This window comes from Mandrillus leucophaeus, unplaced genomic scaffold (genome assembly GCF_000951045.1).
Source record: "Mandrillus leucophaeus isolate KB7577 unplaced genomic scaffold, Mleu.le_1.0 Scaffold188, whole genome shotgun sequence".
Lineage (NCBI taxonomy): Eukaryota > Metazoa > Chordata > Mammalia > Primates > Cercopithecidae > Mandrillus > Mandrillus leucophaeus.
In genome coordinates, this window is record NW_012101898.1 from 1,863,432 (window position 1) to 1,876,420 (window position 12,989).

The window sequence follows — 12,989 nt, forward strand, 5'->3', positions numbered from 1 at the left end:
TTTTTTTTTTTTTTTTTTTTGTGCTATATTTCAATCACTGCACATGCTTGTGTTCAATGGCCTGTAAAATGTCTTGTGTACTCGGAAAGGAGAAGGAGTTCATATTGGAATGGCCATTGTCTATTTGGATTCTAAAAGTATCTGGGCGCACAGTATTTATCTGTTAGTCTAAACACAGTATTTATCTGTTAACCTAATCATAACCTGATTCTAATGGGGAAGACTAATTGAGGTTTAATCGTGAGTTCGTTCACAATGGAGATTCGGTCACCTGTGTTTTCCCTGTGAACAGGACCAGAGTATCCTGGTAGAAGTACACCTCGTTCTTCTCCTTTTCTTTTTTGGTAGAATTATATTTTTTATTGTGGATATATATGTGTGTTATATATTGTGTATACATATACACACAATAACATTTACCATTTTAGTGTATAAGTCAGTGGCCCTCAGTTGTGTAACTATCACTACTATTTCCAGAAGGTTTTCACCATTCCAAACAGAAATTCTCTATCAATTAAGCGATCACTCCCCATTTCGCCTGCCCCCTAGCCTCTTGTAACTTCTCTTCTGCTTTTTGTCTCTGATTTTGCCCTCTATGTGGGATGGTACAATATCTGTCCTTTGTGTGTGGCTTATTTCTTTTAGCATCATGTCCTTAGGGTTTATCCATGTCGTGACATGTATACAAACTCCGTTCCTTTTTAAGGAGTGTTCCATTGTATTAACATGCGCTTTGTCTCCGCATTCATCTGTTGGTGGACATTTGTTTTATTTCCACCTTTTGACTACTGTGAATAATGCGGTCATGAACATGGGTGCACATGTATCTGTTCCAGTTCCCGTTTTCAGTTCTCTTGGATGCATATCTAGGAATGGAATTGCTGAGTCATGTAGTCATTCTATGTTTAACTTACTGGGGAACTGCCAAGCCACTTTCCATAGTGATTACACCATTTTACATTCCCGTATGGTAGGATGATTTTATCCCTTCTCTGAGGAATTCCATATCTCTCCTTTTTACACTGGGCTTGGCTGCCTGATTTGCAAGTGGATATGACAAAAGTTTTAGACCTCCCCAGTCCCCATTGTTTTCACTCTTTCCTCTAGCCTGTCCCAAACAGGAGCTGCTCCTGCAGGAGTGTGAACAGTAACAGGGCTGCTGTACAGCCACAGCCAGCGCACAACACAAGTGAGAATGAACCTGTGTCTTGGAGGTGCTGCCGTCCTGGCGTCATTTTGTCCTGCAGCAAAAGCAACTCCACATACCTTTGATTGTTCCCTTGGCCTCTCCTCTTTTCACTTGTGCATGATTCTCTGTGGGGTTTCTGCTTCCTTTCTTTGCCAGGTACTTTTACATGTGCTGTTTCCTTTTTCTAGAATTAGCTGTCCTCCAAAACCTGTGACTGATTATTAGGAGGAAGCATACAAAACTGTCATCGTTGCTGATGGAAAGTCATCAAAGTCTAGCAGTTTCCTCCGGCTAACATAACTAAAAACAACAATGGCAGCAGCCAGGCATTGTGCTGGGAACTGGGTTCCACTAACCCCTCAGCTCCTCTCATTAAGCTTGGAATGATTCCTAACCCCATTACGAAGATGAGGAAATGCGAGGCTCAGGCTCATGAGGTCACTTAGCTCATTAGTGGTGGATCTAGACTCCAAATCAGGCTCTTAATTAGGACCCTCTATTGTTCAACGTTTTCCCTCCTGTGCACTCCTCTCTTCTCTGGAGGGGCTGCTGGGGATTCCTCGTGACAGTACTTATTACAGTCCCCATTATCTGGAGGTTACATTCATGTGTGCTCACAATGGTGAAGAAGTTTAGCCAAGCATGTGGTATGTGTTATTCTTAATCCCATTTTGCAGAGGAAGAAATTGAGACTCAGTTCATGACAGGGCTTACTGCATTGCACAAAAGTTGCCTAAATCACCAAAATAAGCAGGCGCGGTTCCAGGGAGGAGAGCTGAGGAGACTGGGTTGCTGGCTTTGTGAACGCAGCGCTGTGACTTGCCTACGGACTAATGACTTTCCTCTCAACAGGACTACACATATCCAGTCAGCCTCCCAATCTAAAATGTCACACTCTAGGTTCCCTCTCTCATCCCACAGAGCTGCTTCTGCACACCCACCAGGAACCCATGCTGCTGAAAACATCATATCTCATTATCAAAGGCATAAGCCCTTAGTTCAGGAATTTCAAATATTTTAGCAGATAAGCAGTGGTATTTTGGAGACTATTAATCATGAAACTAAACTTCCTGACCAAATCCTATATCTGGTCAATGTTTCTAGAAGCCACCAGGCTGCGTTTCAAGTGAAGTAAGACTTAGTAATTTACAATCGCAAATGCAGCATCTGCTGTTCAAATGGGTGGGTTTTTTGCCAGAGGACATTCCATGTATTTAGTGATATAAGATCCTACTCCACTGTTAGCCGCTTATTTAATTTCTACACTCCTTTTCATCTGTTCATCCTCAGAAGAATCTGAAATTTCCCCAGCAGTTGTGGAACTGGGGTCATTCAAGCGGTGCCCACCAAGTGCCAAGTCCAGTCTAGCTACAGGACTTAGTCCCTGCACGCTCCCGAATTCAAATTCCACCCGGCACACTTACGTGCGTGCTTATCTTGTAGGACTTACACCGATCCATGGGAGGGACAGAGTTTAAGTCATGGACGCGAAAGATCTTTCTAAAGAGCATGCATCCCAACTTCAAAAATAGAAACAGAGTTACGCTGTACCTTTTTTCCTCAGAAACGTTGAAGTTTAAACAAAATGAATTCTTAGTATTTTAAAAATTGACCTGGGTCAGGCACGGTGGCTCATGCCTGTAATCCCAGCACTTTTGGGAGACGGAGGCAGGCAGCTAACCTGAGTCTGGGAGTTTGAGACCAGCCTGGCCAACATGGTGAAACCCCGTCTCTACTAAAAACACAAAAATTAGCTGGGCATTGTGGCACACACCTGTCCTAGCTGCTCAGGAGGCTGAGGCAGGGGAATTGCCTGAACCCAGGAGGTGGAGGTTGCAGTGAGTCGAGATCATGCCACCACACTCCAGCCTGGGTGACAGAGCAAGGCTCTGTCTCAAAAAAAGAAAAAAAAAAAAAATTGACCCGTCGTCAGAATTTTAAGTCAATTTTTGATTTAATATTATGTTTATGATCTTGTGAAGAAATGTTTAAAATAGAAACAATATAAAATGCCAAAAATAATAAAAGGAAATCCACACTTCATTGATTTCATTGATATAAATACGTTTTCAATTTTAGGATACAATCGCCAATTCCTGATCCCCAGTCAAAAAGATTAAGTAGATCCAGATGTCACAGATATGAATCCACATGTTTATATCACATCTTGAAAACAATCATTATTTTAATCCTACCAAGGTATAAGTTGCTGTATTAGTGAGGGAGAGAGACTAGTTTTGTGTAGAAAGACAGCAGTGAAGATGGCAGTGAAACACATGTCCATGAGGTATCTTGAATTTGTACTGACTGTCCCCAAATCTTAATGTTTTCAGCTTATTGAGGAAATTTTCCTAGTACAAAACCTTCTCCTGGCATAAAGTTTTCCTAGAGAGTCTGCAATTTTTAGGTAACAAAGAATATTAATAATAAAAAAGGAACTTTCTACTGATCTCAAGTTTGTGTTAATACAATGTTCAGTCTAACTCCAAACTCATTCCCTAGCAAAACCCTCTTTAAAACATGTGGGTCTCCCTGCCCTCATCATTTGGATTTTTCCCCATTATCAGTGCCATCACTCTGTAACATCTGTCTCCTCTTTGATTGCCAATGTGAATTTCGATGGTCTGGCTGGTTTCTTCCTCTCCTGCATATTTCTGAGTACCTGTTTCTCTTCTCACCCAAAGAGGTATAACTCTACAAGGACAAAAGTTATGGAAACTATATTTTCAAACCTAAAATCACAATATCCTTAGCATGAGAAGTATGCCTGCACTTAAACATACAATGGGGCAAAACATTTGAACTGTCTGAAACACCTAGGATGCCTGGTCATCAGCCTGAAGAAGACAGATGGCAGACATTAGATGTCTTTCTAGCACCTTCTTGTCCGGAGCACTGTATCTTCAAGTAATTGTTACACTTGAATGAGTGGCTGAGAATTTAAAGGCATTTATCATTGGTGAGGCTTTTGAACTTATGTTGAACATTCAAATTTTGACTCTCTCTATATATAGACACATATAATTTATTTTTTTTAGAGTCTCACTCTGTCACCAGGCTGGAGTACAGTGGCACGATCTCAACTCACTGCAACCTCCGCCTCCCAGATTCCAGTGATTCTCCTGCCTTAGCCTCCCAAGTAGCTGGGATTACAGGTGCACACCACCACACCTAGCTAATTTTTGTGTTTTTGGTAGAAACAAGATTTTGCCATGTTGGCCAGGCTGGTCTCGAACTACTGGCCTCAAGTGATCCACCTGCCTTGGCATTCAAAGTGCTGGGATTACAGACATGAGCCACCACGTCCGGCCAACATTTATATTCTTAACAGTCTATTTCTAGAGCCACCACGCCCAGTCAACGTTTATACTCTTAACCGTCTTTTTCTATAAGCATACAGATTTAGCCTTCTCTGTTGGTGTTATCATGTTCAGTCAGTGGAGACTGTGCAGAACCCCTGGGACTGGGGACTGAAAGAGCCAATGATAGAATAGAGACTGGGACAGAGTAAGATAGCCCTTCTCTCCTGATTTGGGTCTGCTCATTGAACTTCCATCTAAAGTGGAATGGAAAAAGACTGCTGGTTCCCATTTCACTAAGAGTCAGCCTCCTAGTGCAGAGTCTATTTGGAAGCCACAACCAGAAGCCACTTAACTGAGCAGCAAGCGCTGAATCTCTTCGGGGAGCCACAGGATGTAGAGGAAGTGTGGCACCACCACGTCCTGCAATCAGCAGTCAACTGCCCTCACCTACGGGCATGCCATTCCACAGCCAAGACTCACCAAGGCCATAATGTCCAGCCCCATCTCTAAAACTACAAGAGTGAGTACAAAAAGATGTTGCACCATGATAGAGGTCAACCCGCTGTTCAATGTGGACAAAAGCAATTTGGCAAAGCTGGTGAGTGCAGATAAGTGTGGCTCCAGAGAGACAAAGGCTCAGTCTGTTTTGCTTCTAAATTTGAGCAATTAGTGTCCTATGCAATACTCATCAACTCAATAGCTAGGCAACATTTCTGGAAGAAATATATTTCTAGGAAAGTAGACTATGAAAATGTTTTTAGAATAGTTTGTTTTATTATGAATTCTTTTTAAAGCATTTCTTGATAACAGTATACGAACCTAGTCATCCTTAATAGTTATCTAATTAGCTAACATTATTAAAGCAGGAGTTGCATGAAATAGAATCAGAATTTAGTATCAGAAGAAAAAAAACCACATGAGACTTGTATCATGACAAATTTCTCCCTGAATGTTTGAAATTGCTCCCACTCTTTCAGGTACACATATCACAGGTTCAAGGAACCGGATATTCTCTGAACTTGAGACAAATAAAACTGACTTTTCTTTGTCCTTTCCCCCAATCAGAAGCAATAATTACATCCAGGATACAACTGATCTTCCCACAGTTGGCTTCCTGAGTGCATGATTAGCTACAAACCTTCCTACCTAGTGGGATGTGGGAAAATGAAATAGCAGGAAGATGGAGGCTGACATTTTGCTCCTTGGGGAATGAAGTGTGAAACCCGTGGGAAGTTGAGAGTACACTCAGAGCTTAGTTCCCATGCCCAAGAAGATAAGTATGTCCCTGAATCTTCTGAAGCTAAATCCTTCATTTGTGTATTATAACCAGGCCTGCATGGCTTGGGTTAGAAAAGCTGTATTTGGGTTCCTATTACTGGTGATGGGCAAATCTAAACCTAAACCTACTTTGCATCATCGCACCTGAACTACAAGTTACAGCTAAGCTTAAGAACATTTTTTGCTTCATTTACTTATCTGGAAGCAAAATGGTTCTGAAGCTGTTTTGGAAATACATAAGTATATCTATCTCCATAATTATCTGTCTGTCTGTCTATCTATCTATCTATCTATCTATCTATCTATCTATCTATCTATCTATCTATCTATCTATCTCTCTATCTATCTATCTATCTACCTACCTACCTACCTATCTCTTAGTATTCAAAATCTCAACCAAAGAGAAAATGTGTATGCGACTTCAAGCAGATGGAGACACCCCCAGCCCCACCCACCTACTGATGTTGCTTCATTGGGAAGACATGCAATGCAGGAGGAGTTCCAAATTTCCACCCTTGGTTGAAAGGGTCTCAAAGTCAGGCACACAAATACAAAGTAAAACATCTTTGCAAGTTATTGTCTGTTCAGAGTGCACAGCTAGGAGAAATGGAAAACAGGTATTCAGCCCTCGACTCATCCTCCTCCTCCTCCATCTGTCTTCCCCCTTTATCTGTTGATTGGCCATGTCACCATGGCATCTAGACTCTCGGCAGGATGAAGTAGTAGAATATGCTTATAAGGATGGAGAAGGCCTGCTTATCCTTGCTTCGTTTGTGATCTGAGGAGAAAGAATGGCTCCATTGCCTGCAACTCCAACAAACAGAGCAGAAATAATATCCAGGTAGACTAGAAATGAACAGTCAGCCAGTTAAAGTCAGGATAAATCATCGAAGACTAGGCGTCAGACAGTCATGGACCATACAGCATTCATGTGTCCTTCCGATATCACAAGTTCAAACATGTGCTTTTCTTTTTCACCAAACTTTTAACTATGAAATAGTTGTAGATATGAATGCATTTGTAAGAAGGAATACAGAAAGACCCTGGATCATTTACTCAGTTTTCCCAATGGTAACAACTTGCAAGATGATAGTACAATATCACAACCAGGATATTGACATTGATGTAATCCATCAACATATGCTGTGCTTTCAAAATCAGTTTAACTGCTTGAAAAGTAGCAAATCCATAAAAATACCTCAGGCTGGATAAACAGCCTGAAGGGGATGTGTTGTATATTTATGAACAGGCTGCTTTGTCTGGCTGAGGGAAGTGTGGCCGGCGTGGGTAAATCATTGAATCATGGGTTCTATGAACTGATCAAAGTTCTCTCTCACTGACAGCACTTACTGTGGCAGAGGAACTTTTTTGTATTTTGTTTCAATTTAGGATTTCCTAAAATTAAGATGAGAGAGTGTCCAGAAGGGTATGTACCAATCACAAGGATGCAGAACAGAAAGATGAACCTTTTGACATGAAACTTTAGAGAAAAGAGAAAAGCTTTTATCAAGTAGTGGGAGATGTAGAGGATCAGGAAGGACAGGATGGACAGCAACGCGCTGATGTGGGCACCCCTGCCAGGAACCCTGCTGCCAGCCACCATGTTTCTCATTTGCCGGGTATGCCTCCCCAGAGAGAAAATCAAGAGCAGAACAGCAACAAGGAAGATAAGTAATGGCACTAAGAGCTCAGCAACAAAAGAGAAAATCTGTATAGCCTGTTTAACTTCTGTTTGAATTGTGGCATTTTGGAAGAAAAGGTTCCTTAAGAAGTACGGGACCATAAACCCTGTATATTTGCTATGGAAAATACAAATCACAGATACATATAGCAGAGACCCCAGGATCATCCACGGGACTAACTTGGATATCCTCATCTTCAACCAGATGAAGAGTGGGTGAGGGACGCTGGCAACCTTGGCACAGTAGAAAATGCCGAGCCATGTGGCAAGCCAAAGTTCCAATTCATTTACAAATACGAGAAATGCACAACTCGCAGAACACGTGATGAATTCTATCAGGAAGATAACAACCACATTAATGTAGAAGATGAACAACTGCAGAAAAAATCTAGAAACCGCCAGGCAAGAAAGAAGAAGATCCAGTGGAGCCATTTTTCTGTGCTTGATCAAGTCAATGCCATTCACCACCACAATGATGCCATTCGTGAAAGTCCCAAGAAGAAATTGTATCACTGCAAAAAGAAAAGAGATAATCAGGTGTGACTCTAGCATTTTAGGAATAAAAAATTATTTACTTAAAAAATAATGCAGTTATAGAGCTTTGGACCAGCTGGGTTATTCATGTTATTCTTCAATTAGATCAGGATTCCTCTGGAGAACAAGACAAACAATAAAGGCATGAGGCAGGAAGGTTGTGTATATTTGTTTATGTCACTGCTTTCTCAATTTAGTTCTGAGACAGTCAAATAAGGAGGAGATACTCTAGCAACAATTTGCTTCTTATTGATGGCTTTTGCATTTTACAGGTTTACCTAGCTTTCAAAGTCATCACAGGCAAATAAAGCAATCAGACACCTTCAGATGGCTGGGAGAACGGCTCCTCCACAGTAATTAGTCAAAGATACTCAATTCTTCATCTCTACTACAAATAATTGATTTTGTCTACAGGTGTGATTCTACTTAATGTTATCTGTGTACTCTTTTAAAATACATATTTTTGAAATTTTCACTTCCGTTATGATGATATAATACAACCAGCAACATAGGACTCCTGAGTAGTTCCCCAATATGCAACGGTTGAGCAATTCAAAACTATCTATAAAATAGTTATAGAATAAAACATACATAATAAAACAAAAGTATCACTAAGTATAAAAGCAAAGTAATTAAGCTTGCACATACGTGTGTACACCAGGTCAAAGGCCTAAGGGAAAGTAAGGTGCAATGAAATGAAGACAAGCACTCAGCACTGCTCACTCTGGTCAGCATCTGCAGGGTAATTCAGGGGTTAAAACCTTTTCTCTCTTATTTTTTCCAAAACTATGAGAGTTTTATGACATGAGCTAGTTGTTCTAGTAGAAAAGTAAAGATAAAATAGTACATGATTAAATTTGTTGCTTTCACTCTCTAACGCACTATGAAAAATTAACTTGGTATTTCTTAATATGTATACCATGCCGCTTGTAATGCTGAAGTGGGTTTTTTCAGTCTTCACACTATTGACATTTTGAGCTAGATAATTCTTTGTTAGGGCAGGGGCTGTCCTGTGCAATCTAGGAAATGTAGAGTGTCTATGACATTCCTGTCCTCTACCCACTAGATGCCCTCCCCAGGCTGTAACAACCAAAATGTTTCTAGACATTGCCAGATGATCAACAGTGGCAGAACCACTATGAGCGGACAAAGGCAGATAAAGAATAGTTTGTATCTTCCAGTTATTCCAAGACTAAAGGCAGAGAAAACCACATATATAATGTGATATAAAACTAAGTTCTCTCTCTCTCTCTTTAGAGACAGAGCCTTGCTTTGTCACCTAAGTTGGAGTGAAATGGTATAATCGCAGCTCACTGAAGCTTCAAATTCCTAGGCTCAGGTAATCCTCCTGCCTCAGCCTTTTGAGTAGCTAGGACTATAGATATGAACCACCATGCCTGACTGCTTTTTAAAAAACTTTCGTAGACATGGAGCCTTGCTACATCGCCCAGGCTAGCCTTAACCTCCTGACCTCAAGCAATTCTCCTGCCTCGGCCTTTTGAGGTATTAGGATTATAGGCATGAGCCACCACTCCCAGCCAAGTTAGTTCTTTAGACAATTCATCACCAGAGCACAAAGTGGGGACCAATTCAATAAACATTGAGGGAATTAAAGCATCTCCAACTTAGCACTTAACCAAAAGGTACCTGGTAGACCCGATAATGAAACATATGTCTTAATGAACGTGTTACTTTGTCTAAATTTGTCATAAAGAATACTTAAGATTAATCTTACTTTTAGAAAACTGGAAGGGAAGTCATATTAAAAAAATTAGTAGTGAGAGTAAATCTGTAGGTTCTTTTATGGCTATTCTCTGAATAGGACCGTCTATGCCATCTTGGACTCACTTTGTTCTTCCTGACACAACTACAGTGAGATGAAGGAAAGAGATAGGATCATCTTCAAGGAAGCACCAAGGGAGGCGTTCATGAGCAGATGCTATCAGAATAGGTCCAAATCCAAGCATGCCAGGAGGATGAGCCTTGTTTTCCCTTGAGTAGAAAGAAGAAGAAACTTTGCAATTTCACATTCTGCAGCTTAGAAAAACAAAAATATAAGGGCATGCAGCTATGAAATACAAGCATACTTCCATAATACTGTGCATTCAATTCTAGACCACCAAAATACAAGAACATTGCAATAAGGCCAGTCACACTAATTTGTTGGTTTTCCAAGACATATAAAAATTATGTTTATACTAAACTATGGTCTATTAAGTGTACAATAGCACTATGTCTTAAAAAAAGATATACATACTTTAATTGAAAATACTTTATTACCAAAAAACGCTAATGATCATTCGAGCCTTCAATGAGTCATAATCTTTTTGTTGGTGGAGGGTCTTGCCTCAATATTGATGGCTGCTGACTGATCAGGCTGGTGGTTAATGAAGGTTGGGTGACTGTGGCAATTTCCTAAAATAAGACAACAATCAATTTTGTGCATTGATGAACTCTTCCTTTCACAAAAGACCTCTTTGTAGCATGTGATGTTGTCTGACAGCATTTTACCCATGATAGAACTTTCAAAATTGGAGTCAGTCCTCTCAAACCATGCCACTACTTTATTAACTAAGTTTTGAAGTGTTCCAAATCCTCTGTTGTCATTTCAACAATGTTCACAACTTCTTTACCAGGAGTAGTTTCCATCTCAAGAAATTATTTGCTCATCTGTAAGAAGCACTTCCTCATCTCTTAAAAACTTCATCATAAGATGACAGCAATTCCGTCTCATCTTTAGGCTCCACTTCTAATTCTAGTTCTCATTCTATTTCCACCACATCTCCAGCTATTTCCTTTACTGAGGTCTTGAACCCCTCCAAGTCATCCAGGAGGGCTGGAATCAAATTCTTTTACACTCCTGTTATTGTTGTTTTTTTTTTTTTTACCTCCTTCCATGAGTCACAAATGTTCTTAGTGGTATCTAAAATGGTGAATTCTTTCCAGAAAGTTTTCAATTTACTTTGTTCAGGTACATCAGAGAAATCACAATGGCAGCTGTAGCCTTATGGAAAGTATTTTATAAATAATAAGACTTGGATGTCAAAACTACTTCTTGATCCATGTGTTGCAGAATGGATGTTGTATTGGCGGGCATAAAAACATTTATTTCCTTGTACATCTCCATCAAAGCTCTTAGTTAATTAGATGCATTGTCAATGAGCAGTACTATTTTTAAAAAGCTATTTTTTGCTGAGCAATAGGTTGCATTCACTTTTTATGGCTTAGCATTCCATGGGGGGGGTGTGTGTGTGTGTGTGTGTGTGTGTATATAAATTTTCTTTATCCACTCATTCATCGATGGACACTTAGGCTGGTTCCATGTTTCTGTATTTTCAAATTGTGCTGCTATAAACATGCATGTGCAAGTGTCTTTTTCATATAATGACTTCTTTTCCTCTGGGTAGATACCCAGGAGTGGGATTGCTGGATCAAATGATAGTCCTACTTTTAGTTCTTTAAGTAATCTCCATATTGTTTTTCACAGTGGTTGTACTAGTTTACATTCCCACCAGCAGTGTAAAAGTGTTCCCTTTACACCACATCCACACCAACATCTATTATTTTTTGATTTTTTTAATTGTGGCCATTCTTACAAGAGCAAGGTGGTATCTCATTGTGGTTTTAATTTGTGTTTCTCTGATAATTAGTGATGCTCAGCTTTTTTTTCATATGTTGTTGGATATTTGTATATCTTCTTTTGAGACTTGCCTATTCATATCCTTTGCCCACGTTTTGATGGGATTATTTGTTTTTTTCATGCTGATTTGTCGGAGTTCCTTGTGATTCTGGATATTAGTTCTTTGTCAGATGCATAATTTGTAAATATTTTCTCCTGTTCTGTGGGTCATCTGTTTACTCTGCTGATTATTTCTTTTACTGTGCAGAAACTTTTTAGTTTAATTAGGTCCCACCTATTTATTTTTGGTTTTGCTGCATTTGCTTTTGGGTTCTTGGTCATGAACTCTTTGCCTGAGCCAATGTAAAGAAGAGTTTTTCTGATGCTACCTTCTCGAACTTTTATGGTTTTAGGTGTTAGATTTAAGTCTTTGATATATCTTGAGGTTGTTTTTATAAGGTGAAAGAAGAGGATCCAGTTTCATTCTTCTACATGTGGCTTTCCAATTATCTCAGCAGTAATTGTTGAATATGGTGTCTTTTTCCCACTTTATGTTTTTGTTTGCTTTGTCAAAGATCAATTGCCTATAAGTATTTGACTTTATTTCTGGGTTGGCTATTTTGTTCCATTGGTCTATGTGCCTGTTTTTATAACAATACCATGCTGTTTGGGTAACTACAACTTTTTAATATAGTCTGAAGTCAGGTTTTGTGATGCTTCCAGGTTTTTTGTTGTTGTTGTTGTTCTATGGTCTTGCTTTGGCTATGTGGTCTCTTTTTTGTTTCTATATGACTTTTAGTTTTTTTCTAGTTCTGTGAAGAATGATGGTGGCATTTTGATGGGAATTGCATTGAATTTGTAGATTGCTTTTGGCAGTATGGTCATTTTCATAACATTGATTCTACCCATCCATGAGCATGGGATGTGTTTTCATTTGTTTGTGTCATGGACGATTTCTTTCAGCAGTGTTTTGTATTTTTCCTTGCAGAGATCTTTCACCTCCTTGGTTAGATATATTACTAAGTTTTTTTTTTGTTTTGTTTTGTTTTTTTTGTTTTTTTGCAGCTGTTGTAAAAGGGATTGAGTTCTTGATTTGTTTCTCAGCTTGCCCATTGTTGGTGTATAGCAGTCCTACTGATTTGTGTACAATGACTTTGTTTTCTGAAACTTTACTGAATTCATTTATCTGATCTAGGATCTTTTTTGATGCGTCTTTGTGGTTTTTTAGGTATACAATCATATTACTGGTGAACAACAACAGTTTGACTTCCTCTTTACTGACTTGGATGCGCTTTATTTCTTTCTCTTGTTTGATTGCTCTGGCTAGGACTTCCAGTACTATGTTGAATAAAAGTGGTAAAAGTGGACATCCTTGTCTTGTTTCAG

General features: G+C 39.5%; 1 protein-coding gene across 3 annotated transcripts in view; it reads right to left on the reverse strand.

Moving 5' to 3' along the window:
• Positions 1-6,973: 6,973 nt before the first annotated feature.
• Positions 6,974-12,989, reverse strand: part of LOC105538241 (taste receptor type 2 member 1) — an 89,936-nt gene continuing 83,920 nt past the window's right edge. For 2 of the 3 annotated variants that reach the window (XM_011978045.1, XM_011978044.1), the window contains exon 2: positions 6,980-7,962. In XM_011978045.1, coding sequence (XP_011833435.1) covers positions 7,103-7,882 — 780 coding nt within the window. In that variant the 5' untranslated portion in view covers positions 7,883-7,962 and the 3' untranslated portion in view covers positions 6,980-7,102. Of the gene's footprint in view, positions 8,323-12,989 lie in introns of those variants that run through there. The other variant, XM_011978043.1, reaches the window with a different exon arrangement.